A 27,847-nucleotide genomic window follows, 5' to 3' on the forward strand; every position below is an offset into this window, starting at 1 on the left:
CTTTCGGCGTTTGGTCTTCATTCTTGTCCATGCCTGGATAATTGGAATATTAATCAATCTACAGTTATGAAAAAGGAGTTGATGGGATCTTTCTAGATGCAGGTCACGAGATCACATACAGACTTATGTGTACTAGGGAAAGTCTGAAGCTTCTGGAAGCTTATTGTTACTTTGCTTATTGACGTGTTACTCGTCTTCCTCTCCACTTGATCAGGTGACGGAGAGCTGGCCGGCATCCGGTGTGATAGACAGCCCCGTCATCGGTCACCGATTATCAGCTTCGATGGACGAAAAGTCCAGATCATATCAATCAGACAGTATAAATAAAGTGTTGGACGGGCTCTGGATAAAGCTCAAACAGCTCGACAGAACCGCTCCATTAGTTTGGACATCCATTCAAGCCGGAATGAGCTAAGGTTCCCTCTCCCCTGTCTAGACTATTCTCACCATGGCTTCTCCACGGACACTATTCACGGCCAGCCGCGTGCAAACATGGACTTACCTGCTTGGCGTGTGTCCATTCTCGATTGCATTCCTGGTCTTCATCAACTCGTCCATCTCATTTGTCGTCACGGACTTAATCGGACTCCGTGACGGAGAAGGTGATGCGGTCGGAACCTTGGGCTTTGCCGACGAACTGCTTGCCCTGGTCGCCTGCCCCTTGTGGGGAGTGCTGTCGGATCGCATCGGCGTCCGTCATGTAAGCGCTCACCCCGTTGCTATTTTACCCCCAAGCCAGTTCACTTGTTGTAAACCTTCTCATACATTGTGTCTATTACACAGGTCTGCACTACCGGCTATGCTATTGTGGCGCTTGCCTTGGTCCTCTTCGTTCAAGCGAGAAATGTCTACCCCCAGTTACTCCTGGGAAGGCTGTTGTTCAGTCTTGGAGGCGCCGCAGTATCAACAATGGTCACGGCGGTTCTTCCAGCCGTAGCTGGCTCACACTCATCATCACAGCATCAATCTACATCAGACTCCCGGACGAGTAAGAGCTCATCCTCCCGACTAGCTGGATATGTAGGCATGTGTGCGGGATGTGGCGCGCTCGTTGCTCTCGTCATCTTCCTGCCCCTTCCAGCTCGGTTCCAGCAGTCAGGACTTTCCCCTGCGGAAGCTATCCAGCGCAGCTACTATCTTGTGGCTGTGGTATCTCTAGTCATCAGTATCCTCTGTTTCTTTGGGCTGAGAAACCTCCCCGGAGAAGAGGGCAAGTCATGGAGCTCGCTGTGGTCTGCACGTCGGCGCGGGACGCCGGATAGCGGCGAGGCATGTTCGTATGCTCGCAAATTCCAATTGCCATACCTCGAGCAGCTCGGCATTGCGTTCGCCTTGGGGTTCCGAAATTCAGATATTTTTCTGGGCTACTTGGGCGGATTCGTGGCGCGGGCGTCGTCCGTGGGGATCTCGCTGTTCATCCCGCTCGCTGTTAACCATTATTATCGCATGTCGGGGCTGTGCGGGAACCAAGATGGCGAGGCTGAGAACCCTGGCGATCTAAAAAAGTCATGCCATAAAGCCTATGTGCTCGCTTCGATTCTGACAGGGGTCTCTCAGCTAGTCGCGCTGCTTGCAGCGCCAGCCTTCGGCTATCTGTCGGAGCGATCGCGACGCCGTCACGTGCCGCTTTTGGCAGCTTGCTTTGCCGGCCTTGTGGGCTATACCACGTTTGCCTTGCTGCCCAGCCCGGAATTCAGTGGGGAGAATGGCAGCCCCGGTGTATTTGTAGTGATGGGCTTGGTTGGTATCAGCCAAATTGGAGCGATTGTTTGCAGTCTATCCGTGCTGAGCAGTGGTATTCTCAGTTTGAGCGAGGTAGGTAGGATGGAAGACCACTGGTGGAGTTCACCGAGTGAACCCAGCGATGATGAGGGTGAGGATGAGGAGGGAAACGAGAACAACCCAGTCGACGACGAGGAAGAGGAGCACGGAGAAGACCGACCACTCGTGGCCCATCGTCCCGGCCGGAAAGAGCGGCATCTTTCGCACCTGAAGGGCTCAATTGCTGGGGTATATTCCCTGTACGGTGGAGCGGGTATCCTGCTCTTGACCAAGCTGGGTGGGCTCTTGTTCGATGTGCTGTCGTCGGGAGCACCGTTCTACATAATGGCTGGGTTCAATGGGGCATTGCTGCTGGCAGGCCTGATGAGTGGATTCATTGGGCACTCACGATCCGCTGGACCAGCTGGGTTCGGTGTGTAGTAGCGTCTCCATTGTTATGTGTTTCTTTGTCTAGGAGACAAGGATTCAATGCAGTAGTTCGACTGCTAAAAAAATTAGTATGGTTTTGTTTAGCTTGAACGATGAGCCGCAGCCGGCGCCTGTAGTCAGTCTACCGTGGCTCAGTTCGACTAAAAATCTAGTCTAGTAATGAGTATTTGTTTGTTGCGGCGCTTTGAAACGAAGAATTTCGGCCCCCACGTCTGGCCCCAGCTTGGCTGCCGTGCCTCCGTTTCACGGAGAGATCAGGAGAAGTGAGAATGAACCAAAAGGAAAACTCTTGTACTATGAATCAAGATTACTATTTGGTTTTCGAGGGCGCGAATGAACTCTTGCCATGATCTTGAGGGAGATCCTCGATCCATCTACTTTCCCCGGCTCCATCAGCAGTTCCACCAGACAACAACCACCACCATATCCAAGACCCTCCCATCCGTCAGCGCTTACAGGTTCTATGTCTCTAGGCTGTGTTGTTAGCTTCTCAGCGCCCATTAGTGCGAGAGGGTCTGCTTCCTGGCTATGGCCAATTGGGCAATTGCACTGCGATGTTTGACTGCGCCCCCAACAGCGCTTGATGCCAGACCCTGTCCATCTCCAACCCTCTCAGCCTCGCCGCCATTTGCCCGTCTGCCTTTCAACACGCCAGGGGAGAGGGAAAAAATTGGATTTCGCCCCCATGGCCCTGGACCCCATCCTGGCGGGCCTTTATTTACCTCGCCATGCCCAGCGAACATGTTCCAAGACAGTCTCAATCCCAAATCAACTCTTCATCCTCCTTTTCCTCCTCATTCTCCCTTAAAGTCCTCACATACATACAACCCTATATACTCTCCTCACTAATTCAACCATATAATCACACATCATGCGTCTCCAATTGACTACCTCTTTGGCCCTCCTGGCCACTGCCTCCACCGTCGTCGCTGACGATGTCATCTCGGTCCTCTGGCCCTCCTCCGCCAGCGGCGAGAACTACAACGCCAAGCTGATTGGAACCGTACGTCTTCTCCAAACATCCCCCTTCTCACCATCGTATGCTTCCTCAGATCTGACTCTCAAGTAGACCGGCGGCGACCTCACTACTCTGGTCATCAACTGCCCGGCGACAGCCAGCGCCTCCGTGACCAGCTCTCCCGCTGCCACCGCCGCAACCACCAGCGCCGCCGTCGTCAAGCGTGCCACCACCGCCTCTAGCTCTGACGATGATGATGACGATGACTTCAACGACAGCTGCAACATCCCCGACAGCGGCGAGACCTTGACCGTCGGCAGCAGCACCTGGGCCTTCACTTCCTCCGGTAACCAATTGTAAGCTAACCCACATGCCTGGTTCCCCACAATTCCATATACTTTCCTGTATACTTACCACACCAAACAACAGCTCCGAACAGGCCACCTGCTCCTTCACCGGCACCACTGTCGCTTCTTGTGCCTTCACCTACAACATTGACACCCAGACTTCCTCCTCCAGCGGTGTTACCACCACTCAGCTCAACAAGGTCCCCATCACCATCACTTCTACTGCTTCTGCCACTGGCACTGCTACCGGTGGTGCCTCCACCGCCTCTGCTACGGGTAATGCCTCTGGCTCTTCTGCCGCCTCTACCGGTGCTGCTACTACCACCAGTGACAGTGGTGCGTTCGCTACTGGCGCTAGCCAGTGGGTTGCTGGTGGTGCTGCCATGATGGTTGCTTTGGCTATGGCTTAAAAAAAAGTGCCCCATTAATCTATGGGCTGGGCCGTGGAAGGAGACGTGAGTTTGAAGCAATGCGGTTAACCATAGTATATCGGAAAATGATATACAAGATACACTACACTATGTCAGCATATAAACCCTGCATTTAGAACTGCGCGCAAGCTGGATGGGAAAATGAGGCGTGGTGGATTGATGATCATGTATCACAAGTGAAGAATGGTTTCTCTTTTTTTTTTTTTTGTTCTATATGTCTATCTATTTACTACTACTATTACTACCCTTATTGATGTGTTTATCATGATTCTAATCACTCAATATTATCATGTCAGTTGATACCATCCAAGTTGTGATATGTTTACACTCTGTTTAGCAGTTGTATATTTTGTGATAATATTAGGGAAGAAGAAGTTCCATATACTATATGTTTGTCCCAAGATCTCCTTCATCTACTCTAGTTCACACAAACCACATCCACTATAGACATTAGACACACCTTATACATACCACTCACTAGTACTTACCACACGTGCATAAAAAGCGAAGAGCAAATACACAACTTACATTGTCTTGGTTCTAGGAACTGACAGGATGAGGCTCGTATTGTGTGACCAACAGTACTACTCAATGACCTGATGTTTCTCGGCATCGGATCCAAACAAAGGTGTTTCTCTCTATTTGAGAACGAATAGGAATCACTCCAATCTTTCACACCACAGAATCCTTCAGTACTTATGAAGTACAAGAAGAAATAAAGTACTGTTCTTGGAGAAACTACTAGTTTCTGCAATAGATATATAGTATCTCACGTGCTAGGTCTTGCCACATATCAACATAACTAAGAAAGTGAATCGATTAACCTACTTCTGCGCATTATGTGAACCATACAAGATGGTTGTACAAGAGGAGGTATCTCAAATAGCTAATGGTAATTTGATAATCTTTGTCGTATCTCATTTATCAGCTGACTGGCTGGCTGGCTAACTAGCGAGTAGCATTACATGACCCCCGGACCGCGCGGAAGGAAACTGCCAAAGGTATCCCCACCCTTTCCCCGGTCATCTCTCGGTCGTCGCTCGTCTGAACGGACCTCCAGTCCAGCTTGGATAATATTAGTCCGCAGAACGCGAATATGTGCTTCGCGAATGTAATTATCCAAGCTATCCAGGATGGACTGCTGGACGTCGGTGCGCAAGTTGACCTGGTTGGAGACCAGCACCTTCTTTTCCAAGTCGATGCGCGCGTCAAGGGTGCCATCCTGAATCAGTTCGATGAGCTCCTGCACGAAGGGAGAATTGGAGTCTGTGGGGTCGGCTTGGCCGCCTATGACTCCCGGGGCGAACATTTTCGTCATGGATTCGAGGGTCACGCGGCTGAAGGGTACGAGATACTGTTGGATGGACTTGATGCGGATGCGTGTGAACAGTGTCTTGACATGGCGCTGTAGGTGGACGTCGAGGAGGTAGTCGGCCTTGTAGGCTTCTAGAATCTCAAGACAGGCTCGAAATTTAGAGTTGCAGAAGAATGAGATCGCCCGGCGGATGTGCGGCTCCAGCTCAAGGAAATTGCGGAATGAATTGTTGTCGAGGACGCGACGTTGTAGCTCATTGCGGTCCATTGATGCCAGCGCGCAGAGCCCACCGTAGACTGCAACGTCGTTTGATGTGAGTACTTCGTTGTAATAGTCTCCTAAGCTCGGATCGGTGGCCAAGAAGCTGTTGGCAGCATCCACATATGCACCAGAGTGTAGCTGGGAAAGGCCCAGCGCCGCAGACATCTTGGGCTCGTTTTTGGCTTGCTCCTCTTGTTTCGATTGCAGATTGCGTAGCCGGTGCACATTCGTCTGCACGCTGAGCCAGTCACCGCGCTCAATTGCGACATTGATAATCTTGAATAGCATTGACGCAATGTGCGTTGGTGTGGTGCAATAGTCCCTCATACGAGAGTATGCTTTGGAAGCTGACACAAGGTCACCTATCTGATTGTAATGTTGCCCGAGGTCTTCGTTGCCCATCTATAAGCGGTTAGAAAACGGTTGACAGCCGGTAGCCTTGCCAAATGCACTCGAACGTACCCTTATACTCTCTTTGATCAGGTTGTTCTTATAGCCTCTGAGCTCATGTTCTAGTCGATCTGTTTCCGCCTTGACAGACTTCTTCATATGATCCACCCAGTTTGTATCAAGCGTTGCCTCAGGGTCACCGGGTGCAACTTCGGCAAGTGCCCGAACTGCATTTTCGTATCTGGAAACGTCCCTGCCGCCCTTGGCTTCTGCAACTGCGGCCTTCAATGCCTCGACAGAGAGGTAAGTGGAGCATGTGCCTATGAGGAACAGTCGATTGAATCTGGTTCGGCCTAGGAGAAAGAAGCGGGGTTAGCTACAGCAAGGAGCGCGTGTGATCTAAGGCGTAACGTACCGGTGTAGTTCGCAATATATGACTCGAGTTCAAACTTAGGCGGATCTAGAAAATGAGAGTTATTCATCGCTGTTCCTTTGGATCAATCCAACAGAGCCAACATACCATCAACTTTCACCAGAGGACCTGCTACATTTCCACCCAAAGACTCTAAGTCCACGCCCCCGGCACCAGTGACTGACCCAGCACTTTGAGCTGGAACAACCCCATAGAAAGGGTCTGACTGCGTGTAATCCATGTCGTCAGGTCTGTGAGGCTTTCGGCTACTGACACGCGAGGTAATATAGAACGATGTGTGGGGCCAAGAGCAAATCGGATGAGGAGATTTGTTCGTTCCGTAGCCTCCGGAAGTGTAGTCGAGTATCCACGAAACTCCTGACGTTGAAATGCAGTAAATCAGGTGTGATAACGCCGCACAGGTAGAGGCGAAGTGGAGAACAAGCGGGTCTTTTGAGGTGTAGGCGTCCGCGGGTGTCAGGAAACCGCTTCGTTTAAGTTCTTAGAGGGTGATCCAGCAAGATCAACCACTTAGCAGTATAAAATGCAATCTGCAAATCAAAACAGCAGTATGCAAGCCGGCAGGGTGGGATGTGCGGGTGAGATGATCTATCGCAAAGGTCACCGACGGCCGCATCATTTGGCCCGATCTATCGACGTAGCTGCCTAGGCTGCGTTCACCGCCTTCATGACCGCCTCGTAGCTATCCTTAGACTTCATTCCTCAGGCCACCATCAGGCCAGTGGCTCCTGCATACTAACTGGTCTCCAGACACTACACGAATTCCTGGTTGTACCTAAATAGTCACGCCCAATATGGTATATTTTTTCAGGCTGTATCTCTAGATACAAAGTCTCTCCCGAATATCCCTTGCAGCGGCTCGCAGCTATTCTGCGTTACCATTAGGTTCACAACAGTCCATGTCCCCATTAAAAGCCCTAGAAACACTGCGAAGACGTAGCTGTGCTGCAAAACAACTGTCATGTATAGTGACAAAGATGGAGCTGCCTCCAAGAAAAGCGAAGCAGCCTATAACGCCCGCATTTGGCTACTAGTATCGATGACCTCGTTCCTCTCATGGCTGGGACTTGCAGCAGTTGTCACAGACGTTGCGAATTATTGAGTGATATTTTTCCAGTCCTTCCTAGTCACAACAGGCCTTGCTACACAATAGTAAACGACTCTGCGCAATGATTTTCGATTATTTCGTTAGTCTGACTTGAGGTCATCATCACGAACTCATCGGCTGTGTCGAGCGTATCGAGAACGAGCAGATCATCCACAGATTGTGACCGACTAAAGAGAATTGCAATCAGTATAATTCTCTACCATACTCCACATGGGCCCTACCTGGCATCTACTGCATTTGTACTGATTTCGAGCTCTCTTCTGGCGTGTTATTACGGAGATCAGCACTAAAAATTGGGATTATACGTACTCGACTCCCATAGTCACGTCAGTGTCACTAATACAACAGTCAGATAATTGTTCTTCGAGTAGCGTGGCTTCGAAACAACATACCTAGTTGGAGTTGGGACTGATGATACACTCTCTGCCTCGGGGGCGGGTAGGCTCGGTAGGTGGTGTACAGGCAACGTCATTTCTTCCGCTGGAATGGCTTGAGCATTCGCGGGGCCAGAGGTCAGTCTTAACCAGCTTAGTTAGTGGAGAACATAGTATAAGGATCATAGACCACCTACGCAGCCGGGGGAATAGCAGGCAGTCTAAGCATGGTTGATGGAATACTTAACTCATCAGTCACCATATTCCAGGAAAAATCATGTATCTTACCTGCGCATTGTTGCGGCAGCATGGATAGGACCGCGGCGGCTCTATATCAGATGGCCTTAGCGTAACCTCATAGCTAGCCCCTGTCAAATAGCTGCAGAGTACATACAATATTCAGAGCATGGTTTCCACGCCTTGCCTGAACAGATGTACTCAGCACGGTGCAATATTGACAATTCAGCTCACGGAGTACTTACAACATCCGTGATTCTTGCTCGAAAACGCTCGCGCCGTCTTATAGCTCGCCTTCTGTTTCTGTTACGACGGGTCACGATTCTATCGAGAGCTCTTTGAGTTTCCGTGAGGCTAACTCTGGTTCCAGGCCGGTGCGATACCATGAGAGACTGCACGAGAATTAGTAGCCGCGCTGTAACAGCCAGTTCAACGTACAAGTTCATAGAGGCCCCGACAAAGGGTGAGGAAGTTACACTGCGTATCTTCGTGCCCAGGTCTGGAGCAAAAACGACAGAAACGGGATCCCTAAAGTAGCTGTTAGAGTAGGATTATAGCTGAGGATGAGGACTGCTCTTACGCGGTCACCAGGCATTTTGTTTATGCAGAAAGCGAAATTCACGAAGCCCAATCTCAGAGACGTCGATAAGGTGGTCAGACACAAGACAAGGCAAAGAGCACCTTGCCGGATGCTACTCGTTCCTTCAGACTCAAGATAAAAGGCAAGGTGGTTATGGGATGAGAGATAGCTTTAAGAAACGAGAGGTGATGAAGAGACACGAGTAGTAGCCGGAGATGAAGTAAATGGATCGTGTCCTTTCGATGTGTGAGAGAAGTATAAGACTGGCCCCGAGGGGGAGAAAGAGAAGCAGCACAAGGAAAGGTCTTGCAAAGGAAGAAGTGAATAGGTTCCGTGTCGACCAAACTGGCAGGAACACTGGGGTGACCTGCCCCGGCCAACCGGAGACCCGCCAGTGTTGTGAGTTGCCAAAGAAGTTGCTGAACACATTGAAAGAGTGAATGCAAGATAGGAAAGAAGCAGGACAACTGCAGCCAATACTTGGAGAAGAGAGGTTGTTGTTGCTCTGAGTGCGGATGTTGTTGACCTCTCTGAGAAAAAGATGCACACAAGTCATGCTTTGCGGTAAATAAAATCAAGTAAAAGTTGAGTAAATCTCGTTCCCAGTCGTCGACAGTGGCCCTCTTCTTGGTAGAATGTCCCAGGAAGAACAGTATTAGTACATTAAGAGCAGAAGGTGGAGAAGTTCTTCTTCCAAGGAGTGTTAAGAATATGTAAATGACCATCGTGCGGTACATCTCCACTCAAACTCGACTTACTTTGTCTTCACCATACTGCTGCGTTTGATTCAAAAGCAACAAATGCCCAGTGATACCTTTCGGGGGTAATCAGTCGCTCGTCTCGCAACATAGCTATCAGTAGATGCCATTCCCTGCAGCCTTTTGCTCCCAGCTGTGTAAATTGTTTGTATCTCATTTGGACATTAGAAACTGCGCACTAATGCCTAAAATGTAGCACGCCTGGATCAAAGTCTTTATTAGATCTGGAAAGAGTGGATGGTCTCATGAATTCCCATTACATAACTTGTGTCGACGTGGAAAGAAGACGCCCCATCAATTAGCTGCGAGCGCTCTCAGTGAAGAAAGAAGATTATTTCAGAGATCAACAAAACATGAGCGAAAAGTGACTATTACATAAATGTGGCATGCCCCGTTACAAATGTTCCAACCTTGGACTTGGTAGAGATGGCATTAACTTCGTATTGACTTGTAGCCTGGTCTCAAAGCAATGTCGTAAACCCAGCCAGGAAAGCTCCCACAACTACAACCAGGCCATATACCTGACCAAGGTCAGTTGACGGCCTGGCTGCTGCTCCCTTATCAGGGACTCCAGTAAATGGCGGAAGGGAAGTTGTGGCTGCGGCAGTGGTGGAGGCAGCGGTGGACGTCACGTTTACACGCTTGGGGTTCTGTGCACCACAGGGGTGCTCAGACCGGCAATTTGACTGACAGCTCGAATCACCATTGCATTTAGTGACACATTCGTCATTCTCTTCAGTGCAAATAAAGTATGGGATGGTCTGTGAGTACTGAGATGAGTTGGGACTCAGGCCATTGCTACAGATGCACTGGTATTGGAGAGTTTTCTGCATTCAGACCCATCGCATTAGTCAAGATGAAGCAGATTGAATGAATAGGTTTTTGATTATTCGCACTTACAGCGTCGCATGTGTTTTCTTTGGGTGAGCCCGATGTGTTTGGCAACTGATAACAAAGTAATGGACATGACGAGGTCTGAGACTGACACCATTGCTCTATCGTTACACAGTCAGATGAGACATTTGGCACCATAGTATTGCCTGCAGAGAGAACATACTTCTCGTATCAATCGGGACGCTATTGGGGTCAATGGAGGAGGAGGAGGTGTTTTGCGAGAGGACCAGGCCAGCCACGGAGGCTATAGCAATGAGGGGACGAAGGAGAAGCATATCGAGTGGCGTAAAAGCGGTGGGTACGACAGCGGAACTTGAGGGATACTAGATGAAAGGACCTTGAACTGTGACGATGATGCAAAATGTCAGTGTTGATCTCTGTAACTAATGAATGGGAATCTGGGGGATATGATAGCCTCGCACATACGTGTTCAGTCTAAGGCAGCTTGAAGTGTAGTAGAGTTTTGGACAGGTAGTATGCCAATTTGATGGAGTGAGCTGCTGGTGATATCAACAACGGGGAACTCAAATAGGAAAATAGCGAGAGCTCAGGACTGCCAGAGGGAGAACCAAGAGAAAAGAAATCAGAAAGCCAAGAGGGCAAGCGATAAATAGTGAAAAAGCTGGCGCTCCAAGCTCGGTATAAGTATTCACGCACACCGTACTACTTTTCGCCCGTTACGCGAGGTCAGCTTGGGGTGGCGGCGCTATCAGTTCCCTAAAGCTCCAGACGGCTTCTTCTGGATCCAGCCATCAAATTCCAGGCCGGGTTGGCAAAAGCTAAGTGAGTGGCTAGTCTCCATCTTTCTTATTTTCTTTTCATGACTGGAGTCCGGTTCCATTGACCGTATGACTCTTACCCACCGGGGGGAATGACAACGACGGGGCCAAAACAGGTTGAAGACAGAGGCGAGGGAGCAAGACAAGAAACGCCGGAAGAGAGTCCGGTCGAGTTGGTACCACTAGCCGATTGGAAAGTCATCTAGCAAAAGCTCCATACAGTGCGATAGCAAATAGGACTGAGTTTCTGTCTAAACCCTCGTTGGCGGGTTGCAATATCGATTTAGCCTGTCAGGTAACATGGCCCCTCTTTCCTCCCTGCTTGCTTTGCTGCTATGTTTAGTTATCCTTCAGCCATTGACTGCAGGTTTGGGAGAATTTGCCAGCGCGCCTGACTTCTGCATGGAACAGAAAGCAGCAGACCAGCCTCTGATGGTGTGAGGATGTCTCAGAAAGAGACCCAGTTGATAGGGTGAATCTTTCCAGATAACTGACAGCCGACGGGGACGGGGAAAGCAACCGCACCTCGGCTGGAGCAGGATTGGGGGGAGGGAACCCGCATTGTCTCAGTTGAAGGACCCCGACTGGGCGATCCTCCAATACTGGAGAATGCCTGATTGGGCAAGGCTACTCTTGGCTTTTTCTAGCGTGGACCCTGGTCACTAGCCCCAGTTGGGGCTAGGAGGAATGAACTAGTCTGCGCCAAATTGGCTAGCGGGAAATAATGCGGCCGGAATTGGATTATCCAGATTAACTAGTCTAATCCTGAGAGATTTTGAGTCTTGCTTCTGCTGCACAAAGAAAGCTTCCTGCGTGACCTTTTTTTGGGTCTCATTCTTGATGCAGAATGGAGATCTCTTTCAAACAAAAAGCATAATCTTCGAACTAGATGTCTTGTGGTAATTTATCCTACTTTCACCCATATCGAACAGATCTACAGTAACTACAGTATGTCTTTGCGGGTGCTAGATAAGCAGCACATGACTCGCTCCTTCTGGGAAGGCGTTGGGCGACGTGGTCCCGTGATCCCCGTTGGCTCCTTTCGGAACACGGAGCGTGGCCGGTGCAATGGCTTGATATCGATCGTCAATCCATGGGCTTCAAGCAGCAATCCCTCCCCCATCTGAGACACTCTATCTTATCAACATCCCTTTCCCCTCCTTTCAGAGTCTCCGCTTCTCTCACTCTCGGGTATCATACCGAGCTATACCTGACCTTAATCCGGGCTGACACCCTGTGGTTTTGAAACGCAGTACACAGACCTCCTATTGTACCAGCAAGCTTCACTAGTAATTCCCGTAAGTGACCAAACATTTAGCCATCCCCCGCCACTCATCTCCTCTTTCGTGGTTGCACGCCGTTTACCAACCTATTATTAGTGACAGCCAGGCTCGCAGTTGTCCCGTCCACCGAATATCTAGATGGATGGAGCCAGCGAATGAGGACATCGCCTCCGTGCCTCCGCACCAACCTCGCCCTTCCTCACCTACCCAATCCTCGTCCCCTCCTTCGGACATCATAAACAATGATACTATAGCTGCGTCCCTCTCCGACGGGATCGCTGTGAGCAACGGATCGATCCTTCCTCGGGCACAGGACCTCTCGAATAAGGACCGTCCGGTGTCCGGCATAGTTCCGCCGTATTGGAGTCACCATAGAAACGCATCCAGGGCTTCACACATCTCTCTCGACCAGGCGCCAGGCATTACACTAGAGGACCATACAGAGGATCCAGATTGCGAGACTAGTCGTGGTTTGTGGGCGAAAAGTGTGGTTGTCGATGATCATGTCGTCGTACAAGGCAAGACGGGCATCGGATCCTATGTCGTGTGGAATTGCAGGATACAGACACTGGATGTACGTCAGCGTTCTCTCTCCAGGCTCTCGTCATTGCTTTGCGATGCTATCTCACCATGCTCTTAGGAGATTCATGCGCTAATGACTTGCAGGGTGGTCCCATCACCGTTCGTTTAAGGTGAGATTGGGAAATGCACTCAATGGTTGGTCTTAGCTAACATTTCTGTCCCTAGATACTCCGAATTCGACGACTTGCGACAACGATTGGTGGCATCCTTCCCACATGCGAAGAATGCCTTACCTCCTCTTCCTCCCAAGAGCGTTATATGTACGTCTGAGACAATCCACACGAGTCATGAAACTGACTGACGGATGACACCCAGTCAAATTTCGCCCTTCGTTTCTTGAGTCCCGCAGGGTTGGATTGGAATATTTCTTGAAGTAAGCAGCAGGAACATGATTTTTGTCCGTGGCTGATAGCTAACATCAATTGGCATAGCTGTGTCCTCTTGAACCCTGAATTTTCCAGCTCACCAGTCGTCAAGGATTTCTTATTCGGGAGACTGTGTTAATCTCAGCATATCACTGGACTCAATATCTAGCTACACCTATTTGATATAACGGACTCGACGATGTTAACGCCTGCCTCGGATAATTATTGCATTGGGTGACGATCCAAGTAGGGACAACAACCCCTGCAAATGTAGGGTCGAAATCGACTAGACAAGCGATAGCACTAATGCAGCCTTTGAGCTGCTATATATTCATGCGCAAAGTTTACCACATTCATGTGGAAGGTAGCAGATGCATCTTCACTTGCAGCTGAAGGTGCCGTCTTGCTTACGAAACTGAAATAAAGGATCGAAGCTCTGAGAGGCTTAGAGACCGCTAATCATCTTTCCACAATTCGTCCATCGGACGCTATATGTGGCCGCCATATTCCCTATTGCGGATATGGGCGTTTAATTGACTTCTAGCTCAGTACTCAGAACAATAATGACTTGACTTTCAACACGTCAGCCACCTTGCACTGCAGGCATGCAAGAAATGCGACGTTGTTATTACATTTACTTTCTCCCGTCATCCGAATTGCATATGCACAGTATACTTTATTTAGCTTCAAGGATTCAAATAGCCTCAATGGTCATAAATAGCCATATATGCATGTACGGGGCACATGCAGTATCATAGTCCAGAACATCCCATTTATTCCTAATAAAAACACAATCATAGGTCATAAATTTAATCTTGACAAACCCTTAGTCAATCCATGCAAGACAAACAACCAACCCACAAACTCAGCTCTTCCCCACAAGATCAACCACCACCGCCTGCGAAGCATTCTTCTCTTCTTCCCTTACCTTCTCCATCCGTCTCGAATACTTCTTCCCCGCCACAATCCACCACAATAGCTCCAACAACAGGAACCCACCGACACATACGCACGTGTAATTCATATTCGAGGCTGTCATGTAAAAATTAGCACGGATAAGTTTCGATATCAACACAAATTAGGCTAAAAGTATAGCATGGAACTCACCAGTAACAGGCATATCATAAGGAAACGAGAAAAACACAATCGCAAAGACCAGCCATGCAACAGTGATAATATTGACCGTCATTCCCGATACGTATCCTAATGAGAATGGGCCACGGTGCATGGTTTTGCGACCAAGGAGGACGTTTGTGAGGATGGGGACGAGGTAGGCGATGTTGTTGATTGTTCTGCGGGGCAAGTCAGTATTTCGGGGGACTTTTGCTTGTTATTTTAAGGGGTTGTAGGAAGGGGAGGGGTTAGTACACAGCAGAACTCATCATCGAGTTGAATGCGGTGCTGGAGCCGAGGTAGATACAGCCTAGAAGGGCGATTATGATACCCACGCATAGCTGGGCGTTGACGGGAGCTCCGAATCGTTTGTTGACTTTGGAACAGCTAAAGATAAGGTTAGTATCCGTTATTCGGACTATATGGTCTGACATGGAAGCGCACAATCTGGAGAAAGGAAGTCCGTCATCTCTGGCGAATGCCCAGAGCATTCGCCCGGTGCCTATTGCAGTTACATCGTTAATATATAAATGGTTGATTCGTAGCTTGAAGAGGCAGTTCAGTCATACTCAGCTGTGAGCCAATCACGCATGGTCCGACTGCAACCCAGAGAAGGAAGACAAGGGCGAAGGCCCCTCCGCGGCTTTGGGTTGCCTGGCGAAAGAGCTCTGCGAGGGGAAGACCTGTTGGGGAGTCGGCGAGGCTTGCGTAGTCCTGGACGGAGAACATGAGGCTGAGAAGGTAGGTGAAGCCGGTGACGAAAGCTATGGCGAGTGTGCAAGCTAAGAAGACAGTTGCGTTAGTATATTCTTAGAGGAACGGGGGCTTTTGGCGTACCTAGGGCTAAAGGAGCGTTTCTTCCTGGCTGTTGCAGTGTATAGTTTAGCTTCTGACCAGGAGCTAAAGTGTGATACTTACATTTGGCATTTCCTCGGTGATGTGCTGTAGTTCTAAATTAGTGATTACTTCCATGCAACGCGAACTGGAATACATACAGTGATCCCATCTAGGCCGCCTAGACTGTACAGAGGGTTGACTAGGCCCGTTATGAAACAGACGACATTGTTCTTCCAGCCGGTTTCGTTGATCCAGGTTCGAAAGACAAATTCTGTGTCGTTGTGCTTGGGAGCAGTGGCTGCGACGGTGACCAGGATGGCGAACCAGGCTAGTTGAAGGTAGCATACTGTTCCATCAATCATATCAGCAGGTGAGCCACAGAAACTGAGAAAGTTATACCAACACGAGAACTTGTTAATTGCTGGCATCCACTTATTGCCAAACATGACGATTCCAGAGGTTATGACGTTGAACCCTTGATACGCAACGAAAGTCATCCAAGGCTTCACAACAAGGTTGGGTCTGTACAAGGCAATGAGGGCGATGAAGTTTGACGAGTAAACGAGGTTCGTAGAGGCAGTGGTAAATATCCCTATAGACATCAGCATCAGATCACTTTAGCAGATATTGTAGAGGTCCATACAGCCGAACACTGTGCTCCAGCCAGTCGCAAAACTTAACACATTGCTGTACCGTTTCGGAGCAATGGCTGCAATCCAGTGATACATCCCACCTTCGACTGGATACGCAGAGACAAACTCTGCTAGTGATGTTCCTAGGAAGCATTGCAGGATGAAGACGAAGATAAATCCGTAGATAACTGGGAAGGTCAATCTCATGGCATTGTTCTAGAGTTACGGGGCTCCGTACGGGCACCGGGACCGCCAGCGTTGATGGAAGTGATGAGACCCAGACCAAGGCCTTTTAAAATCTGGGTTAGATTGTTTGGCGTCCAGCATACATGTTTGTTCAAGAGTGTAATGGTTAACTCACCAGTCCAGGAGATGGTACAATTTGCAGCCAGACCAATGAGACTCCATACTGAAAAGTGGCGTTTCAGCTCTTGCTTATGGCCTGTTGTATCGCAAGTAGTAATTTCGTTAGATGTGTGGACTTAGAGGCTAGGGTACCATTAAACGTACCCATCTGCGCCAGGCGCAATTCATCTGCATTCTGGACCCGAATATTGCCAGACCCTTTATCATCAAGGGACTGGGCAATGGGCGCCGCAGATTTTATGGAATTGTCCATGCTGATTAGGGACCTTGTGCTGTGTAGTATGACCTATTAGGAGCACTAGGTATTAAGGGATTCAAAGAATAAATTGTGCCAAAACATCCTCGTGTGGACATGGAGATCTAGATGTATGGACTTTTTAGCATGGCTGCCACCTTATCAGCGACACACGACAGTTATCAGACTTTATCAAAGCGGGGAAGACTTATCTCGAGCACCGGACATGTTTCGAGATCACCGGTTGTCCGGACAGAAAGCCGGAGAATTTAGTACGACTACCACGCTCATTGGCGTGGGGAACAGAGGACCAGTCATGCCGGTCGCGGAGAAAGGAAGAAGATCCTCCTTCCTCCCGCCTCCCTTGCGGTGATAGGGGATTAGGGCATCAGGTGCCCCAGAGCCTCATCATTAATTCCAGGCTAATGCTACGCTCTCCTTCATCTATATTTCTGCTCGATACTGTGCTCGTCACATCTACAGTGCAAAACAATCTCTCTTCATGACAGTCAAGAGTTAGTACTCCATGGTTGTATTATTTCAGTCAGGTATATATATCTGTGGGCATCGCTAACACAGGCGAACAAACCAAGGATTATTCCACGAATGAAGCCAGTATACCTTCCCCACAGAATTAGACTTATCGAGGCAAGACAAGCTCAGCCTTGACTGCTGCAGATTAATACTGATGCTGGTTGGAGAGGCATTAAGTGCACTAGCGCTATTGCTGCCGGTCAGGGATAGTGGCGATCTATTGACCAACAGAGCTTCACCATCACCTTACTAAGCTATGCCTTAACGCCCCTAGTTACCATAATCGACTAGCATGTGAGCTAATCACTGCACTCGATGGTCTGACTCAGGGTCCAAGTTTATGCTTCTGCAGAATTCCCGTTGCTCGTGACTGTCCGAAATGGAAACTAAAAGACGGAGACAATACGCTCCCAAGTCCCGCACCGGATGTCGAACCTGTCGGACGAGAAGAGTCAAATGCGATGAGGCTCCTGGAGCGTGCAAGAACTGCACCTCCACCGGACGGACCTGTGATGGGTACGATTTCACTCGACTTCCAACAAGAGTCGGCGAGCATTTGCACAATGCTAATCGCCCAAAGTTTCAGCTGCGAGTCTGTCTCCCCGGAATGAGTTCAGACGAACGTCGATGTTTTACCTACTTCCAAACACATACGGTGCCTAGAATGGTGGGATTCTTTGATTCGGAACTTTGGCAGCGACTGGCACTCCAGATGAGCCAAGCCGAGACCGCTGTATGCCATGCAGTTGTTGCTCTAGGGGCCTTGCATCAAGACTCCGAAGCTAGAGGAAGGCTTGTGCAGAAAGTTGACTTGGATCGTAATGACCACCATCGTTTCGCGCTCGAGCAGTACAACAGGGCCATTTCTGCCCTACAAAAACGCCTGCAGTCAAACGATCCCCAGGCTCGCTTGGCTGTGCTTATGTGCTGCGTCACCTTTGTTTTCTTTGAATACCTTCAGGGCAATCGGGCAAAAGCATTCGCTCATCTCCAGAACGGGCTTCAGGTTTTGGCGAACCGCAAGGGGAACGAGGCACGTACCCTTGTAATGTCAAAAGTATTCCAGCCGGCCCAAGAATCTACTGCCGAAAGGGCACTTCTGCAAGCGTTCGCACAGCTGGATGCTCAATCAGCGTTCTTCAAAGTATCTGGCTCCGTTACTAGATTGGGAGCACAGAACGGCTACTTGACTAGTGATATTTTCAACCAAGAATTCGACTTCCAAAGCTTGGAGGACGTGAAAGGCAAGCTAGATCCCTTAGGAAATGTCATCTTCCGCTTTCGAACCACCTGCCGGTCATTGCTCTGCAATCCAATGACCGACGTCCTTCAACTATCCATCGAGCACCACAAGCTACGGACTCAGTTAATGAAACATATCTCGGCCTTTGAGGCATTCAGCGCACGATTCCATCCAACCAAGATGACCATCAAAGAAGCACGCAGCTTGGATACGATAAGACTTCATCATATTGTCTTAATGGTGGATCTGGAAACCGTACTTAGCCTGTCAGAGCTCGTATATGATTACTATCTACCACAGTTCCGAACATTCGTGGACCTTTGCGAGCGCATCATAAACAGCATGAGGGCAGAGTACGGCCAGGATCTCACCAAGATAGTAGCCGACATGGGCATCATTGCTCCACTAGGCTGGACAAGTCTTCGGTGTCGAGATCTCCCCACTCGACAACGAGCATTAGGTCTTCTTGATTCCTGGCCCCATTGCGAAGGGCCATATGACTCTCGATTCTTCGCAACTCTGGCGCGACAGGTGGTTACCATCGAGAGTGAAGGTGAGGTAGCAGGCTTCATTCCAGAATATGCTCGTGTGCGCGACACGTCTCTGGAGATGTTAGGGGATGGACACCATGCAGTGCTATGCTATACGCTATCGGACCCGGAAAAGATGGACCTCGAAGTACATCGACGGCCATTTCTTTTCCGATGATCTGATTTTGGCCTCATCTTGGTGGAGACCACGAATCTTACAGAGATGAATAATTATATAGACTAGAATCCCATTTATGTTTACTCAGAAGTCTGGACAAACAAAAGGCGCGCAACGGAATAACTACATAAGCACAGTTGAACTATACTAGGCCACATGCACACCATTCTACCACATTCCTACACGAGCGTACAGCCGAAACCTCGAGATATATAATTAGCTGCGGCAGAGTAAAGTGGAGTGGGGTGTAGCATGCCACCGCGGGAAAAGGCTAATCGACAACTGCTATAAAGTGATGGGTTCAAAAATTGGAAAACAAAAAAGAATATTCCGACCCACATGGGACTCGAACCCACAACCTTCGCTTTAGGAGAGCGACGCTCTACCATTGAGCCAATAGGCCAGATCTTGATATATCGCTTTTATAAAAGAAAAATAATGCTACCATCGATGCAATGGAATGCTGAAACTCGATCTGATAATGATGAAAGTCTGGCCATAAATTGGTTTTCTTTGTGGGGGCATATGGGAATGAGACACAGTCTTCGACTGAGCCTACCTTAGTAAGGTGTTCAAATTAATTAGTCTCGGTCATCGCATGATCTTCGTTGATGGGTATATCTCATTCATGGTGCGCATCTTCTGCAGTTAATGGTCACTCTGCGTTTACTGCATAGAGTGCTACAGTCCAAAATCAATATTCTGTACTCTATACAACTCTATCATTTCATTAGGAGCTATTATACTGTCTATCATCGAACTATATACCGGAAAAAGCTTGACTAGGGACGACTGTTCTGCGTCCGCGTCATCCATCCACTCATGTCGTAAGTTCATCAGCCTAAATGCTGGTGGCATAATCCAAGGGGGGACATTAGAATCGTAGATATGGGAGGACATGTACGTCGCCAAGGTAACCAGCAGATGAAGAAAAAGAAAATGATGCTGCAAAGCTCGGGTCTGGTTATCATAGAAAAGCCCGAGTTTTCTGCTCTCGCCAACTCCAGTTGCGCAGTCTAAGGTCCAAAGTATTCAACAGGGAACATAGACTGGGCAGCCATTTTATATATCGCGAACACAAAGGTAGTTATTCCATCAGATGCGTTGTTCACACGCACCATAGGAAGATAGTCAATGGCTCTTGATACCCCCTTTGCTGGGATCAGAGTTTGAGTTGAGGGGCTGGTTCTCGCCAAATTCACGATAAGCCCTGTCTCTTGCTGCCGACTTGTCGCGACGGATCGTCAGACAGTTGATTCCGAGGAAAGTGGTGATCCTGTTAATTACGAGGAAGGCCCAGTGCATGTACACAACAAAGGCGAACACAAGGTAGAGGCGCAGGTACAGTAGCTCCACCCAGGCGCTCACCATAGGGAATCCCAGGCGGGGAAGGTTGGCTAGGATTGCGCCGCCGATGAGCGGAATCTGCAGCACCGTCCAGTGGGGAAATGGCTGCCGTAACAGATGAGCGAGAATGATCTTGGTCGTCATGCGTCCAAAGACAAACGAGATAGTCCAGCAGTAGAGGACTAGTCGGTTCTCCGACAAAAGCGTCGAATACGGAGAGAAAAGCCAAGCAATGTTGCAGCCCGTGAATACAATCATCGGCACCCATTCCTTGAAGACGGGCGCGACCGGAAGGTTCTGCTTTCTACGAGCAGCAATGACATTGAGCACGCAGCCTGGCAAGTGTCCGAGGAAGAAGGAGAGGAGGAGAATGGGGACCCAGAGATCCTTCATCGAGTTGTTCCCAAAGATCTGCGGGTAGTTCAGGAATTCAACGATTGGTCGGCTCCAGATCTGAGGGCCATAGATGCCAGAGGCAATCATAATGGCGATCGCGATAAGAAGGCCTTCAGTGGGGCCATTGAAGTAGCCGAGATAGAGTGTATGGGTATGGTAGGTTTCCCAGGTCGAAAAGTACATTGCGAGGCAAGGGACGAGAGCAGTGTAAGCACCAAGCTGAGAGGAGCCATAGCCCATGGCAGCAGTCTCGAGAAGACTAGCCAGAGTGCAGTTCAGAGAATCGATTCCGTGGCTAGAGAGAGTTAGAGCCTTGCATTCTATGCCTGGCTGGCCACTTACTCGAACAGCTCTCCCAAACCGCTGGATGTCCCCGTTCTGCGCGCCTGTTTTCCATCGACGTTGTCCAGCGTAGAATACCTTGGGACGCTATTAGAAGTGGTTTATCACATCAACCATGTAGCCATATACTCACATCCACATGCCCAGAGCAAAACTATAGTATAGCCAGGAAGGAGCCTACAATGACAACACGTTAGCCTCACTGTACTCATAGAGAGCGCTTCCAGAGTCATCTTACAGGTCCCACGAGATCAGGCATATAGACTTCTATGAGCATCACGTTGCCCACAATGAACAGAAATCCCAAGAGAGTGACCATGTTGGGGGCCAGCCAAAGCGGCAAGATTTCGACGAATGCATTCCACTAACCCGCCCATGTCAGCGTCAGGGTATGAAGTATAGATCGGACCAGGGCGGCAGTACGTAATGCCTCAGTATATAATTGGAGATATAGGATTTATCGACACTCGAGTACTTGTAGCTCTTGAGGGGCAAGAGCACGTCGTCGGAAAGCGAGTCTTGGATCGCTATGCAATGCGCGACGCGAATTAGCTCTACAGTTACGTTGGACTGAATGAGTGCTGCAGCAAGATATTACGAACCTTGGATCTTTTTAAATATTACACTCATCTTGATTTCGAATGTACAGCTGGAATGTTGGGGCAAGGAAAAAAAAAGAAAAGACTATCTGGGGGGTAGAAATCAAACTTGGCTCATATCGCGCGGTATGCGACTAGACGGACAAGACGGGGATGGGGGAAGGCAACCAAAGCGCAATCAAACGGACAACGTCAACGCTCTATCGCATATGAATGAGGGGGGAAATACAGACAACGGAATGCTGCAAGATAGAGGGAGGGGGGATGTATAGGGGAGAAGGGGAATGAATACAAGGCTTTAGAAAAAGGTTAAAAAGGGACCCGAACGGTTGACGATGCGGCACCGAAAGAGGAACGAACGGGCGGCTCCTCGCGCCATCCGCGGATCGGAATCACGTGGCGGTGCCAGCTCCGCAGGGAAGCTTTCGACCGCAAAGAGAAACGCGACAGGCAAAAAGATAGAAAAGCGATTGTTCAGTTTGATGGTTGTTGGAGGGACGATTCCAGGGCGTCCATCTCCTCTCGTGCTACTCCTCATTCCAGTCTCCCCTCTATCCCTCCCCATCCCCGTCCTCACGAACGGTCCTTTCGTGCCAAACCTCACTTAGTGTCAAGGTCACCTCGAACGCTTGCTTCCCTTCGGTGTTGTTCCCCGCCCGTCGAAGCAGCTCTCCATCTCTTCCCAGTGAACAGTCTCTTCGCCCCCGCCTACACGAGATCGAACACCATCATACTCAAAGTGTCTGTCGGGATCAACGCGGTCGGGTGGGAATAGTCATCGCTCCTGGAGCTTGGACATGACGGTAGTTGGCCATCGTGGCGCTCGCGGCGCAGTGCACGACTGAGTATCTTGCGCCATGCCAGGCGTCGTGGAGACCCCAGCTGGGCCTGTCAGGCCGGAACTGGGATTCACCGTCGCGCATCAGAAGGTCGAGCTTGAGATCGATTTTGCCAGCAAGAGCCTCAAGGGAAAAACGGAACTCACGATCCATCCGCATCACAAAGACCTTCGCGTTATCCGTTTAAATTTCCGACAAGGCGAACTCCGGCGTATCAATGTCAGTGGCAAGGTACCTAGCATCAAATACACGGACCCTTATGACACGCTTCAACTCTACGGCCCTCATTATCACCAGCGCCTCGCGACGAAGATAGATGGACTACTCAAATCTCCGCCAGAATCTGACCTTCTCATTACGGTCCCCAAGAGCGTCCGGATCGACGAACTTGATCCCTCCTCGATTGAAGCTCAAGACCAAATGACCTTACGTGCTACGGGTTCCGCTGATGATGCAGAAGGACCTTCAAGCGCCAAAACAGCCGAATCGTCACTTCCACGCTTTACGGCCCTCACGGTTACCATCGACTTCGTCATTGAGAATATTCGGGATGGGTTGCAGTTTGTCGGATTAGAGAGTGGCGACAGACGCTATCCTCACGCTTATACAACCAACTCCCTAGGGTATGGCGCTTGCTGTCCTCTCTTCCCCTGCGTCGACGATCCTTTGTCGCGCTGTACGTGGGAATTCTCGATCAAGTGCCCGTGCTCCTTAGGTGATATGTTTGATCGTAAATCCCGTGATCATTCCGGCGCCTCGGGTCCCAGTCGCTCGAAGCCTGCTTCTGGACATGAAAGGTATATCGCTCCGGATGATGAGACTCTTGATTTGTCTGTCGTCTGTTCCGGGGATTTGACGGATGAAATCATCGACCCCAAGGACCCTACCAAGAAGACGGTTTCGTTCGCCTGCTACTCCCCTCTATCTGCCCAGCAACTTGGATTTGCCGTAGGTCCCTTCGAATACATCAACCTCTCCGATTTCCGCGAAAGCGATCAAGACGAACAGCTTGGTCTAAACGCCATACCGTTGCACGCATTTTGCCTCCCGGGAAGAGGAGATGAAGTCAGGAATACCTGCTTTCCTATGGCGAAGGCGATTGACTTTTTCTCACTGTCTTATGGATCGTACCCGTTCGCTAGCTATAAGATATGCTTCGTGGACGACACACCTGATGCCACACTGCCCACGGCTTGTTTATCGATATGTAGCAGCCGCCTCTTGTTCCCCGAAGACATAATCGACCCGATGTATGACTCTACTCGCAGCCTGGTTCACGCCCTATCCTGTCAGTGGATTGGTGTAAACATCGTGCCAAAAGAGGCGACGGATACATGGGTAACGGTCGGTGTCGCCTGGTACATCACGGATACGTTCATGCGGAAGCTCTGCGGGAATAATGAATATCGCTTTCGATTGAAACAGATGTCTGATAGAGTATGTGAGCTGGACTACGAACGTCCGTCGCTCTACGACATGGGTACGATATTGACGATAGATCCGTCCGAAATTGATTTCATAGCGCTCAAGGCCCCGCTCGTTCTGTTCATCTTGGACCGGAGACTTACGAAAGCGAGTGGCAAGGCAACGATGTCGCGCATCATCTCCCGTCTTTTCCTGAACTCCCGGATGGGTGACATACCGAATGGTGCCGTCACGACTTCCCTTTTCCAGAGAACATGTGAGCGACTCGGCCACGCAAAGCTTGATTCATTTTTCCAGCAGTGGGTATACGGGGCGGGATGTCCTCGGTTCCAAGCCACGCAGCGATTCAACAAGAAGAAGCTCGTGGTTGAAATGATGATCCGGCAGGTGCAAGCTGATGCTTCAAGTACGCGCGACTTAGACAAGAATGCGTTCATGAGGGATGTCAAGGAAGAAATACGGGGCGTCTATGCAGGAGTCATCCAGCCGGTTTTTACTGGATCCATGACCATTAGAATTCACGAAGCTGATGGGACGCCTTATGAACACATCGTGGAAATCAAGGAGGGTGTTACGAAGTTCGACATACCTTATAATACCAAGTACAAGCGTCTCAAACGAAACAAGCGACAAAAGGAGCGTGCAGCTGCCGTAACAGGCGGCGATCCTAATGCCGAAGCTCAGGAAGATGTTCTGCTTTACTGTCTCGGTGACGTTTTGCAGACCGAAGACGAGGTTGCTGAATGGAAACTAAGGGATTGGAGCGAAGAAGAGGAAGAGAGAATGAGCAGAGAGTCCTATGAATGGATTCGCATGGATGCAGATTTTGAGTGGATATGCAAGCTTTCGTTGGCGATGCCAGGGTACATGTACCTGTCGCAGCTTCAGCAAGATCGAGATGTTGTAGCGCAGCTGGAGGTCAGTCAACCCCTTTACTCATTAGGTGACTGGACTGGAACTGATAATATATGATATCCAGTCATTGCAATATATGGCGATCCAGCGAGAGCACGAGCTCATTTCGACCATATTCGTCAGAACACTGATGGATCGAAGATATTTCTACGGAATTCGGGTGGCTGCCGCTCGAGCTCTGGTGAAACATGCTACAAAAGCTGTTGAATGGGTTGGATTGTTCCACCTCGAAAGAGCTTTCCAAGAACTGTTCTGCCTTCCAGGATCCCCAATGACTCGCTCCAATGACTTCTCTGACAGAGCAGCATATTTTATTCAATTAGCCATTCCTGAGTCCATATCTAAAGTACGCGACAGTAACGGCAAAACACCCATGCGGGTCAAGCGTTTTCTTTACGACAAGTTGAAGTTCAACGACAACTCAAACAACGAGGTGAGTACATGAGCCATTGCCTGATTGACCCGACGCTTATGCTGCGACAGTATTCGGACAACTTCTATGTCGCGACCTTGATGGAATCGCTATGCCATGCTATGTTGGGCAAGCCTGAGCGGCCCTCGGACGAGATGGACGATTTTGACATGGAGCGTGTATTGGAGGCTCAGGCAGAAGAACAATTGGAGAAAGATGCCATTGCAGAGATTGATAGGTATCGCAGGATGGATGAATGGTCCAGCTCTTTTCAGAACATCTATTCGCGCGCCGCTTTGCGCTGCCAAGTGCGTCTCATGGAGGCCAAAATATTGAGCCTCGATATTATGCAATTTCTGCCGTATACTCGAGCTGGAACATACGATCTCCTCCGCTTGGATGCGTTTGAATGCCTCATTGAGCTTGACATCTTCCAATACCCCGAACTACTGCGATGGTTTATTTTCACCATGTCAAACGACTCTTCTGCCCTTATCAGGTGTCGCCTACATAACTTGTTCGGAAAGGCTCTCGCACCAGTCGCCTTTGGCCGGGAAACTAAGGAGGAAGCGCCTGCTAGCAACACCGATAACCTGATTATCGAGCAGGAGTCTTCAACCGAGGTCCGCCAGGCCGACCTTGCCCGGAGACAGACAGTTACCGGAGCCTTGAATGCACTCAAGAAGGAGATCTCCGGCGATCAACTGCTGAAAGAATCTCTTTGGGCGGCGTGCAATTCTCCCTGCATCGGAATACTCGAGCTCTCCGAGTTTACCGATCTTTGCAGGGTTCTCTATGACGCAATCACGACTCGGATGGTGTCTCTGAAATACCCCCGTTACTGGACCGTGAAGCATCTCGGAAAGGTACGTAACATGAAGAACAACATTTCTACTGAATGATTGCTAACTCAAACCCAGGGACGCATGCACTTCGTCCGAACAAACAAAATCCGCACGACACTCACACCCTCAAAAGATACAACAGCCGCCCCGAAACGCAAGCGCGAAGAGCAAGGCATGGGACCACCGGGCCCTCGTATTACATTCAAGCAGTCCAAGGTGGCATCCAGTACTACACCATTCAGTCCAAAGCCATCATCGCAGCATATTCCAACAAAGCTGCACATTCCAAACCTTCCCTCCCCAGCTTCGTCAGCACAGCCTAAGCCAACGACTGCACCATCTACCCCATCCACGCCCAGTGGCGGTGGGTTCAAGCTGAAATTGAAATTCGGCCAGAAGCCGAAATGAGCTCAACTTTACTCACAGCCGTCTTCATTACACAAAATTCTAGATACCAATTTTAACTCGTATAGCTTCATTCATTCTACATTGTTTGGACTTTGGGAACGGAGGTGGGCTGATTTCAGGTCAAGGAGATGCATGGCGTGGGGGTTTTCTTTTTTTCACTTTTATTATTCTTTCTAGTATTCTGGGTTATCTCCACAGGGTATTATCTAGTTCCAGAGGCACATTTGATTATTGCCGGTGGGATGGGTTGGGCATTGGTTTGCCGAGAAAAAAATGATAGACCATAACTGACTAGCTGTCATGGATCATTGCGTTGTCACAATGCACCCATCTCCCTCTTAAGCAAGGATGCCGTAATCTGATATATTTCAGATCTCTTTGTGCGTAAAGTGTTTCTCGTAAATTGTTTGAAATGAAGATTTCTTTCTTTTCTGTTTCCTTTTGAAAGCGAGATGCCATCGATCATTCCGTGAGCAACCAACCCGTGAACTCCGTTGCAATTAAATCATTTCCCACAGTGAAGGTATAAAAAGACATGTTGACTTTCCCCGTCCACCCGCAGCACTTTATTTGTCGCTGATACGTTCCAAGGCCTATTTAGAACAGCAGATTAGTCTCCTGATAAGTACACCACTAAACGTGGTCCTATGGCAGGTGATACTGACCTCGAGCATAACAACCGAGTTACCGCGAATGACCTAGAAAGACGAACAGACCATCATTAGCTTCCTGCCCCTCCTAGTTTCCAAGGCAAACGTAAACGTCCGGGAATGGGAATGGTCACATACAATCATTCCGATAGCGACCTTCTCTCCACCCTGCTTCTCCTCGAAAGCCTCATCAAGGACGATGTTCATGAACACCTGGATCATAAAAGCGCAGACGTCAGTAATCTGCACACACATACACACACTCTCCCCGCCCCCTCTTTCACCCCACGGATTGAACCAAGAATATCACCGATATTCGACACCATCCAAGGCACATCAACCCGTATAACAGCAACACAGCAGGCAGAGCAGTAGGAACAGAGGGACACAGGCGCGACGTACATCATAGCCTCGCAGGATACCAATGACTTTGCGGTTGCCGTTCAGTTGGCAGAATACCCGCTTTTCCATGTACTGTTGGAAAACCGCAATGTTAGCTTAAGTGCTCTGTGTCGGGGGAAGGTTGGCCGAATATCAATCGCGATTCTCGTACCTTCTTCAACTCGGGCTGGGCTTGAGGCATGTTGAATAGTGTGTTTTGGGGTCTAACTGTCCTATCGTAACGGCGAGTCGGGCGCGTTGCGGAACTTTGAGATACAAGCAGTGGGAATCAGCTGGGCCCGGAAGAACGATGT

The 27,847-nt window shown here is 49.4% G+C and overlaps 11 protein-coding genes and 1 non-coding gene across 12 annotated transcripts; 5 read left to right on the plus strand and 7 right to left on the minus strand.

The window, feature by feature from the left end:
* The first annotated feature begins 68 nt into the window (after positions 1 to 68).
* On the plus strand, positions 69 to 2,282 carry BO83DRAFT_383439 (putative MFS transporter). The gene is made up of 2 exons (XM_025532469.1): positions 69 to 700; positions 784 to 2,282. The coding sequence occupies exons 1-2, from the start codon at positions 449 to 451 to the stop codon at positions 2,200 to 2,202; spliced, it is 1,671 nt and encodes a 556-aa protein (XP_025382349.1). The 5' UTR covers positions 69 to 448; the 3' UTR covers positions 2,203 to 2,282.
* Positions 2,283 to 2,973: 691 nt separating this feature from the next.
* BO83DRAFT_383441 (putative GPI anchored glycoprotein) lies at positions 2,974 to 4,154 on the plus strand. Its single transcript, XM_025532470.1, has 3 exons — positions 2,974 to 3,214; positions 3,281 to 3,525; positions 3,599 to 4,154. Exons 1-3 carry the CDS (start codon positions 3,083 to 3,085, stop codon positions 3,924 to 3,926), a joined length of 705 nt encoding a protein of 234 aa, XP_025382350.1. The 5' UTR covers positions 2,974 to 3,082; the 3' UTR covers positions 3,927 to 4,154.
* A 754-nt stretch (positions 4,155 to 4,908) lies between these two features.
* On the minus strand, positions 4,909 to 6,566 carry BO83DRAFT_326077 (COP9 signalosome complex subunit 1; the record flags this gene model as incomplete). Its single annotated transcript, XM_025528031.1, has 4 exons — positions 4,909 to 5,925; positions 5,986 to 6,266; positions 6,329 to 6,373; positions 6,434 to 6,566. The coding sequence occupies 4 exons, from the start codon at positions 6,564 to 6,566 to the stop codon at positions 4,909 to 4,911; spliced, it is 1,476 nt and encodes a 491-aa protein (XP_025382351.1).
* A 562-nt stretch (positions 6,567 to 7,128) lies between these two features.
* On the minus strand, positions 7,129 to 8,057 carry BO83DRAFT_349788 (uncharacterized protein; the record flags this gene model as incomplete). The annotated part of the gene is made up of 5 exons (XM_025528875.1): positions 7,129 to 7,621; positions 7,676 to 7,711; positions 7,764 to 7,790; positions 7,847 to 7,972; positions 8,026 to 8,057. 5 exons carry the CDS (start codon positions 8,055 to 8,057, stop codon positions 7,489 to 7,491), a joined length of 354 nt encoding a protein of 117 aa, XP_025382352.1. The 3' UTR covers positions 7,129 to 7,488.
* Positions 8,058 to 9,533: 1,476 nt separating this feature from the next.
* On the minus strand, positions 9,534 to 10,903 carry BO83DRAFT_383444 (uncharacterized protein). The gene is made up of 4 exons (XM_025532471.1): positions 10,724 to 10,903; positions 10,461 to 10,640; positions 10,304 to 10,398; positions 9,534 to 10,230 (listed from the first exon to the last, which is right to left on the minus strand). Exons 2-4 carry the CDS (start codon positions 10,570 to 10,572, stop codon positions 9,865 to 9,867), a joined length of 573 nt encoding a protein of 190 aa, XP_025382353.1. The 5' UTR covers positions 10,573 to 10,640; positions 10,724 to 10,903; the 3' UTR covers positions 9,534 to 9,864.
* A 1,407-nt stretch (positions 10,904 to 12,310) lies between these two features.
* Positions 12,311 to 13,739, plus strand: BO83DRAFT_190896 (uncharacterized protein). The gene is made up of 6 exons (XM_025526544.1): positions 12,311 to 12,374; positions 12,456 to 12,933; positions 13,026 to 13,051; positions 13,107 to 13,201; positions 13,257 to 13,314; positions 13,373 to 13,739. The coding sequence occupies exons 2-6, from the start codon at positions 12,502 to 12,504 to the stop codon at positions 13,443 to 13,445; spliced, it is 684 nt and encodes a 227-aa protein (XP_025382354.1). The 5' UTR covers positions 12,311 to 12,374; positions 12,456 to 12,501; the 3' UTR covers positions 13,446 to 13,739.
* A 26-nt stretch (positions 13,740 to 13,765) lies between these two features.
* On the minus strand, positions 13,766 to 16,602 carry BO83DRAFT_190906 (putative choline transporter Hnm1). The gene is made up of 13 exons (XM_025526545.1): positions 16,399 to 16,602; positions 16,250 to 16,330; positions 16,127 to 16,177; positions 15,900 to 16,076; positions 15,660 to 15,848; positions 15,415 to 15,602; positions 15,338 to 15,361; positions 15,257 to 15,284; positions 14,989 to 15,201; positions 14,864 to 14,921; positions 14,675 to 14,806; positions 14,414 to 14,598; positions 13,766 to 14,338 (listed from the first exon to the last, which is right to left on the minus strand). The coding sequence occupies exons 1-13, from the start codon at positions 16,505 to 16,507 to the stop codon at positions 14,172 to 14,174; spliced, it is 1,602 nt and encodes a 533-aa protein (XP_025382355.1). The 5' UTR covers positions 16,508 to 16,602; the 3' UTR covers positions 13,766 to 14,171.
* Positions 16,603 to 17,402: 800 nt separating this feature from the next.
* Positions 17,403 to 19,056, plus strand: BO83DRAFT_349797 (Zn(II)2Cys6 transcription factor; the record flags this gene model as incomplete). The annotated part of the gene is made up of 1 exon (XM_025528876.1): positions 17,403 to 19,056. One exon carries the CDS (start codon positions 17,403 to 17,405, stop codon positions 18,972 to 18,974), a length of 1,572 nt encoding a protein of 523 aa, XP_025382356.1. The 3' UTR covers positions 18,975 to 19,056.
* A 249-nt stretch (positions 19,057 to 19,305) lies between these two features.
* Positions 19,306 to 19,377, minus strand: BO83DRAFT_t266. Its single transcript has one exon. It is a non-coding gene; the product is annotated as a tRNA-Arg (tRNA).
* A 325-nt stretch (positions 19,378 to 19,702) lies between these two features.
* BO83DRAFT_372719 (sn-1,2-diacylglycerol cholinephosphotransferase) lies at positions 19,703 to 21,948 on the minus strand. The gene is made up of 6 exons (XM_025529991.1): positions 21,662 to 21,948; positions 21,483 to 21,586; positions 21,298 to 21,423; positions 21,193 to 21,236; positions 21,060 to 21,137; positions 19,703 to 21,012 (listed from the first exon to the last, which is right to left on the minus strand). Exons 1-6 carry the CDS (start codon positions 21,687 to 21,689, stop codon positions 20,106 to 20,108), a joined length of 1,287 nt encoding a protein of 428 aa, XP_025382357.1. The 5' UTR covers positions 21,690 to 21,948; the 3' UTR covers positions 19,703 to 20,105.
* Positions 21,949 to 22,224: 276 nt separating this feature from the next.
* On the plus strand, positions 22,225 to 26,787 carry BO83DRAFT_349803 (transcription initiation factor TFIID subunit TAF2). The gene is made up of 4 exons (XM_025528877.1): positions 22,225 to 24,840; positions 24,902 to 25,270; positions 25,321 to 26,115; positions 26,170 to 26,787. Exons 1-4 carry the CDS (start codon positions 22,516 to 22,518, stop codon positions 26,500 to 26,502), a joined length of 3,822 nt encoding a protein of 1,273 aa, XP_025382358.1. The 5' UTR covers positions 22,225 to 22,515; the 3' UTR covers positions 26,503 to 26,787.
* Positions 26,686 to 27,782, minus strand: BO83DRAFT_383451 (putative small nuclear ribonucleoprotein SmG). The gene is made up of 5 exons (XM_025532472.1): positions 27,706 to 27,782; positions 27,555 to 27,626; positions 27,291 to 27,365; positions 27,168 to 27,200; positions 26,686 to 27,095 (listed from the first exon to the last, which is right to left on the minus strand). The coding sequence occupies exons 1-5, from the start codon at positions 27,733 to 27,735 to the stop codon at positions 27,069 to 27,071; spliced, it is 237 nt and encodes a 78-aa protein (XP_025382359.1). The 5' UTR covers positions 27,736 to 27,782; the 3' UTR covers positions 26,686 to 27,068.
* Positions 27,783 to 27,847: the final 65 nt, after the last annotated feature.

This window comes from Aspergillus eucalypticola, assembly GCF_003184535.1.
Source record: "Aspergillus eucalypticola CBS 122712 chromosome Unknown BO83scaffold_45, whole genome shotgun sequence".
Lineage (NCBI taxonomy): Eukaryota > Fungi > Ascomycota > Eurotiomycetes > Eurotiales > Aspergillaceae > Aspergillus > Aspergillus eucalypticola.

What these genes read in the sequence shown, in the direction of transcription:
- BO83DRAFT_372719 (XM_025529991.1), bottom strand. Translation starts at nt 21,689, where the DNA reads ATGAGTGTAATATTTAAAAAGATCCAAG. An exon ending in AATATTTAAAAAGATCCAAG is followed by an intron (nt 21,587 to 21,661) that starts GTTCGTAATATC and finishes CGCATTGCATAG; the next exon opens with CGATCCAAGACTCGCTTTCC. An exon ending in GGTTTGGGAGAGCTGTTCGA is followed by an intron (nt 21,013 to 21,059) that starts GTAAGTGGCCAG and finishes AACTCTCTCTAG; the next exon opens with CCACGGAATCGATTCTCTGA.
- BO83DRAFT_383444 (XM_025532471.1), bottom strand. Translation starts at nt 10,572, where the DNA reads ATGCTTCTCCTTCGTCCCCTCATTGCTATAGCCTCCGTGGCTGGCCTG. An exon ending in CGTCCCGATTGATACGAGAA is followed by an intron (nt 10,399 to 10,460) that starts GTATGTTCTCTC and finishes GTGTAACGATAG; the next exon opens with AGCAATGGTGTCAGTCTCAG. An exon ending in AAGAAAACACATGCGACGCT is followed by an intron (nt 10,231 to 10,303) that starts GTAAGTGCGAAT and finishes GTCTGAATGCAG; the next exon opens with AAAACTCTCCAATACCAGTG.
- BO83DRAFT_383439 (XM_025532469.1), top strand. Translation starts at nt 449, where the DNA reads ATGGCTTCTCCACGGACACTATTCACGGCCAGCCGCGTGCAAACATGG. An exon ending in ATCGCATCGGCGTCCGTCAT is followed by an intron (nt 701 to 783) that starts GTAAGCGCTCAC and finishes TCTATTACACAG; the next exon opens with GTCTGCACTACCGGCTATGC.
- BO83DRAFT_349803 (XM_025528877.1), top strand. Translation starts at nt 22,516, where the DNA reads ATGCCAGGCGTCGTGGAGACCCCAGCTGGGCCTGTCAGGCCGGAACTG. An exon ending in ATGTTGTAGCGCAGCTGGAG is followed by an intron (nt 24,841 to 24,901) that starts GTCAGTCAACCC and finishes TATGATATCCAG; the next exon opens with TCATTGCAATATATGGCGAT. An exon ending in CCGTGAAGCATCTCGGAAAG is followed by an intron (nt 26,116 to 26,169) that starts GTACGTAACATG and finishes ACTCAAACCCAG; the next exon opens with GGACGCATGCACTTCGTCCG.
- BO83DRAFT_190906 (XM_025526545.1), bottom strand. Translation starts at nt 16,507, where the DNA reads ATGGACAATTCCATAAAATCTGCGGCGCCCATTGCCCAGTCCCTTGAT. An exon ending in TCACCGAGGAAATGCCAAAT is followed by an intron (nt 15,285 to 15,337) that starts GTAAGTATCACA and finishes ACACTGCAACAG; the next exon opens with CCAGGAAGAAACGCTCCTTT. An exon ending in CGTGATTGGCTCACAGCTGA is followed by an intron (nt 14,922 to 14,988) that starts GTATGACTGAAC and finishes TAACTGCAATAG; the next exon opens with GCACCGGGCGAATGCTCTGG.
- BO83DRAFT_383441 (XM_025532470.1), top strand. Translation starts at nt 3,083, where the DNA reads ATGCGTCTCCAATTGACTACCTCTTTGGCCCTCCTGGCCACTGCCTCC. An exon ending in ACGCCAAGCTGATTGGAACC is followed by an intron (nt 3,215 to 3,280) that starts GTACGTCTTCTC and finishes ACTCTCAAGTAG; the next exon opens with ACCGGCGGCGACCTCACTAC. An exon ending in ACTTCCTCCGGTAACCAATT is followed by an intron (nt 3,526 to 3,598) that starts GTAAGCTAACCC and finishes ACCAAACAACAG; the next exon opens with CTCCGAACAGGCCACCTGCT.
- BO83DRAFT_190896 (XM_025526544.1), top strand. Translation starts at nt 12,502, where the DNA reads ATGGAGCCAGCGAATGAGGACATCGCCTCCGTGCCTCCGCACCAACCT. An exon ending in CCCATCACCGTTCGTTTAAG is followed by an intron (nt 13,052 to 13,106) that starts GTGAGATTGGGA and finishes TTCTGTCCCTAG; the next exon opens with ATACTCCGAATTCGACGACT. An exon ending in GGATTGGAATATTTCTTGAA is followed by an intron (nt 13,315 to 13,372) that starts GTAAGCAGCAGG and finishes CAATTGGCATAG; the next exon opens with CTGTGTCCTCTTGAACCCTG.
- BO83DRAFT_383451 (XM_025532472.1), bottom strand. Translation starts at nt 27,735, where the DNA reads ATGCCTCAAGCCCAGCCCGAGTTGAAGAAG. An exon ending in CCCAGCCCGAGTTGAAGAAG is followed by an intron (nt 27,627 to 27,705) that starts GTACGAGAATCG and finishes GTTTTCCAACAG; the next exon opens with TACATGGAAAAGCGGGTATT. An exon ending in AGGTCGCTATCGGAATGATT is followed by an intron (nt 27,201 to 27,290) that starts GTATGTGACCAT and finishes TCGTCTTTCTAG; the next exon opens with GTCATTCGCGGTAACTCGGT.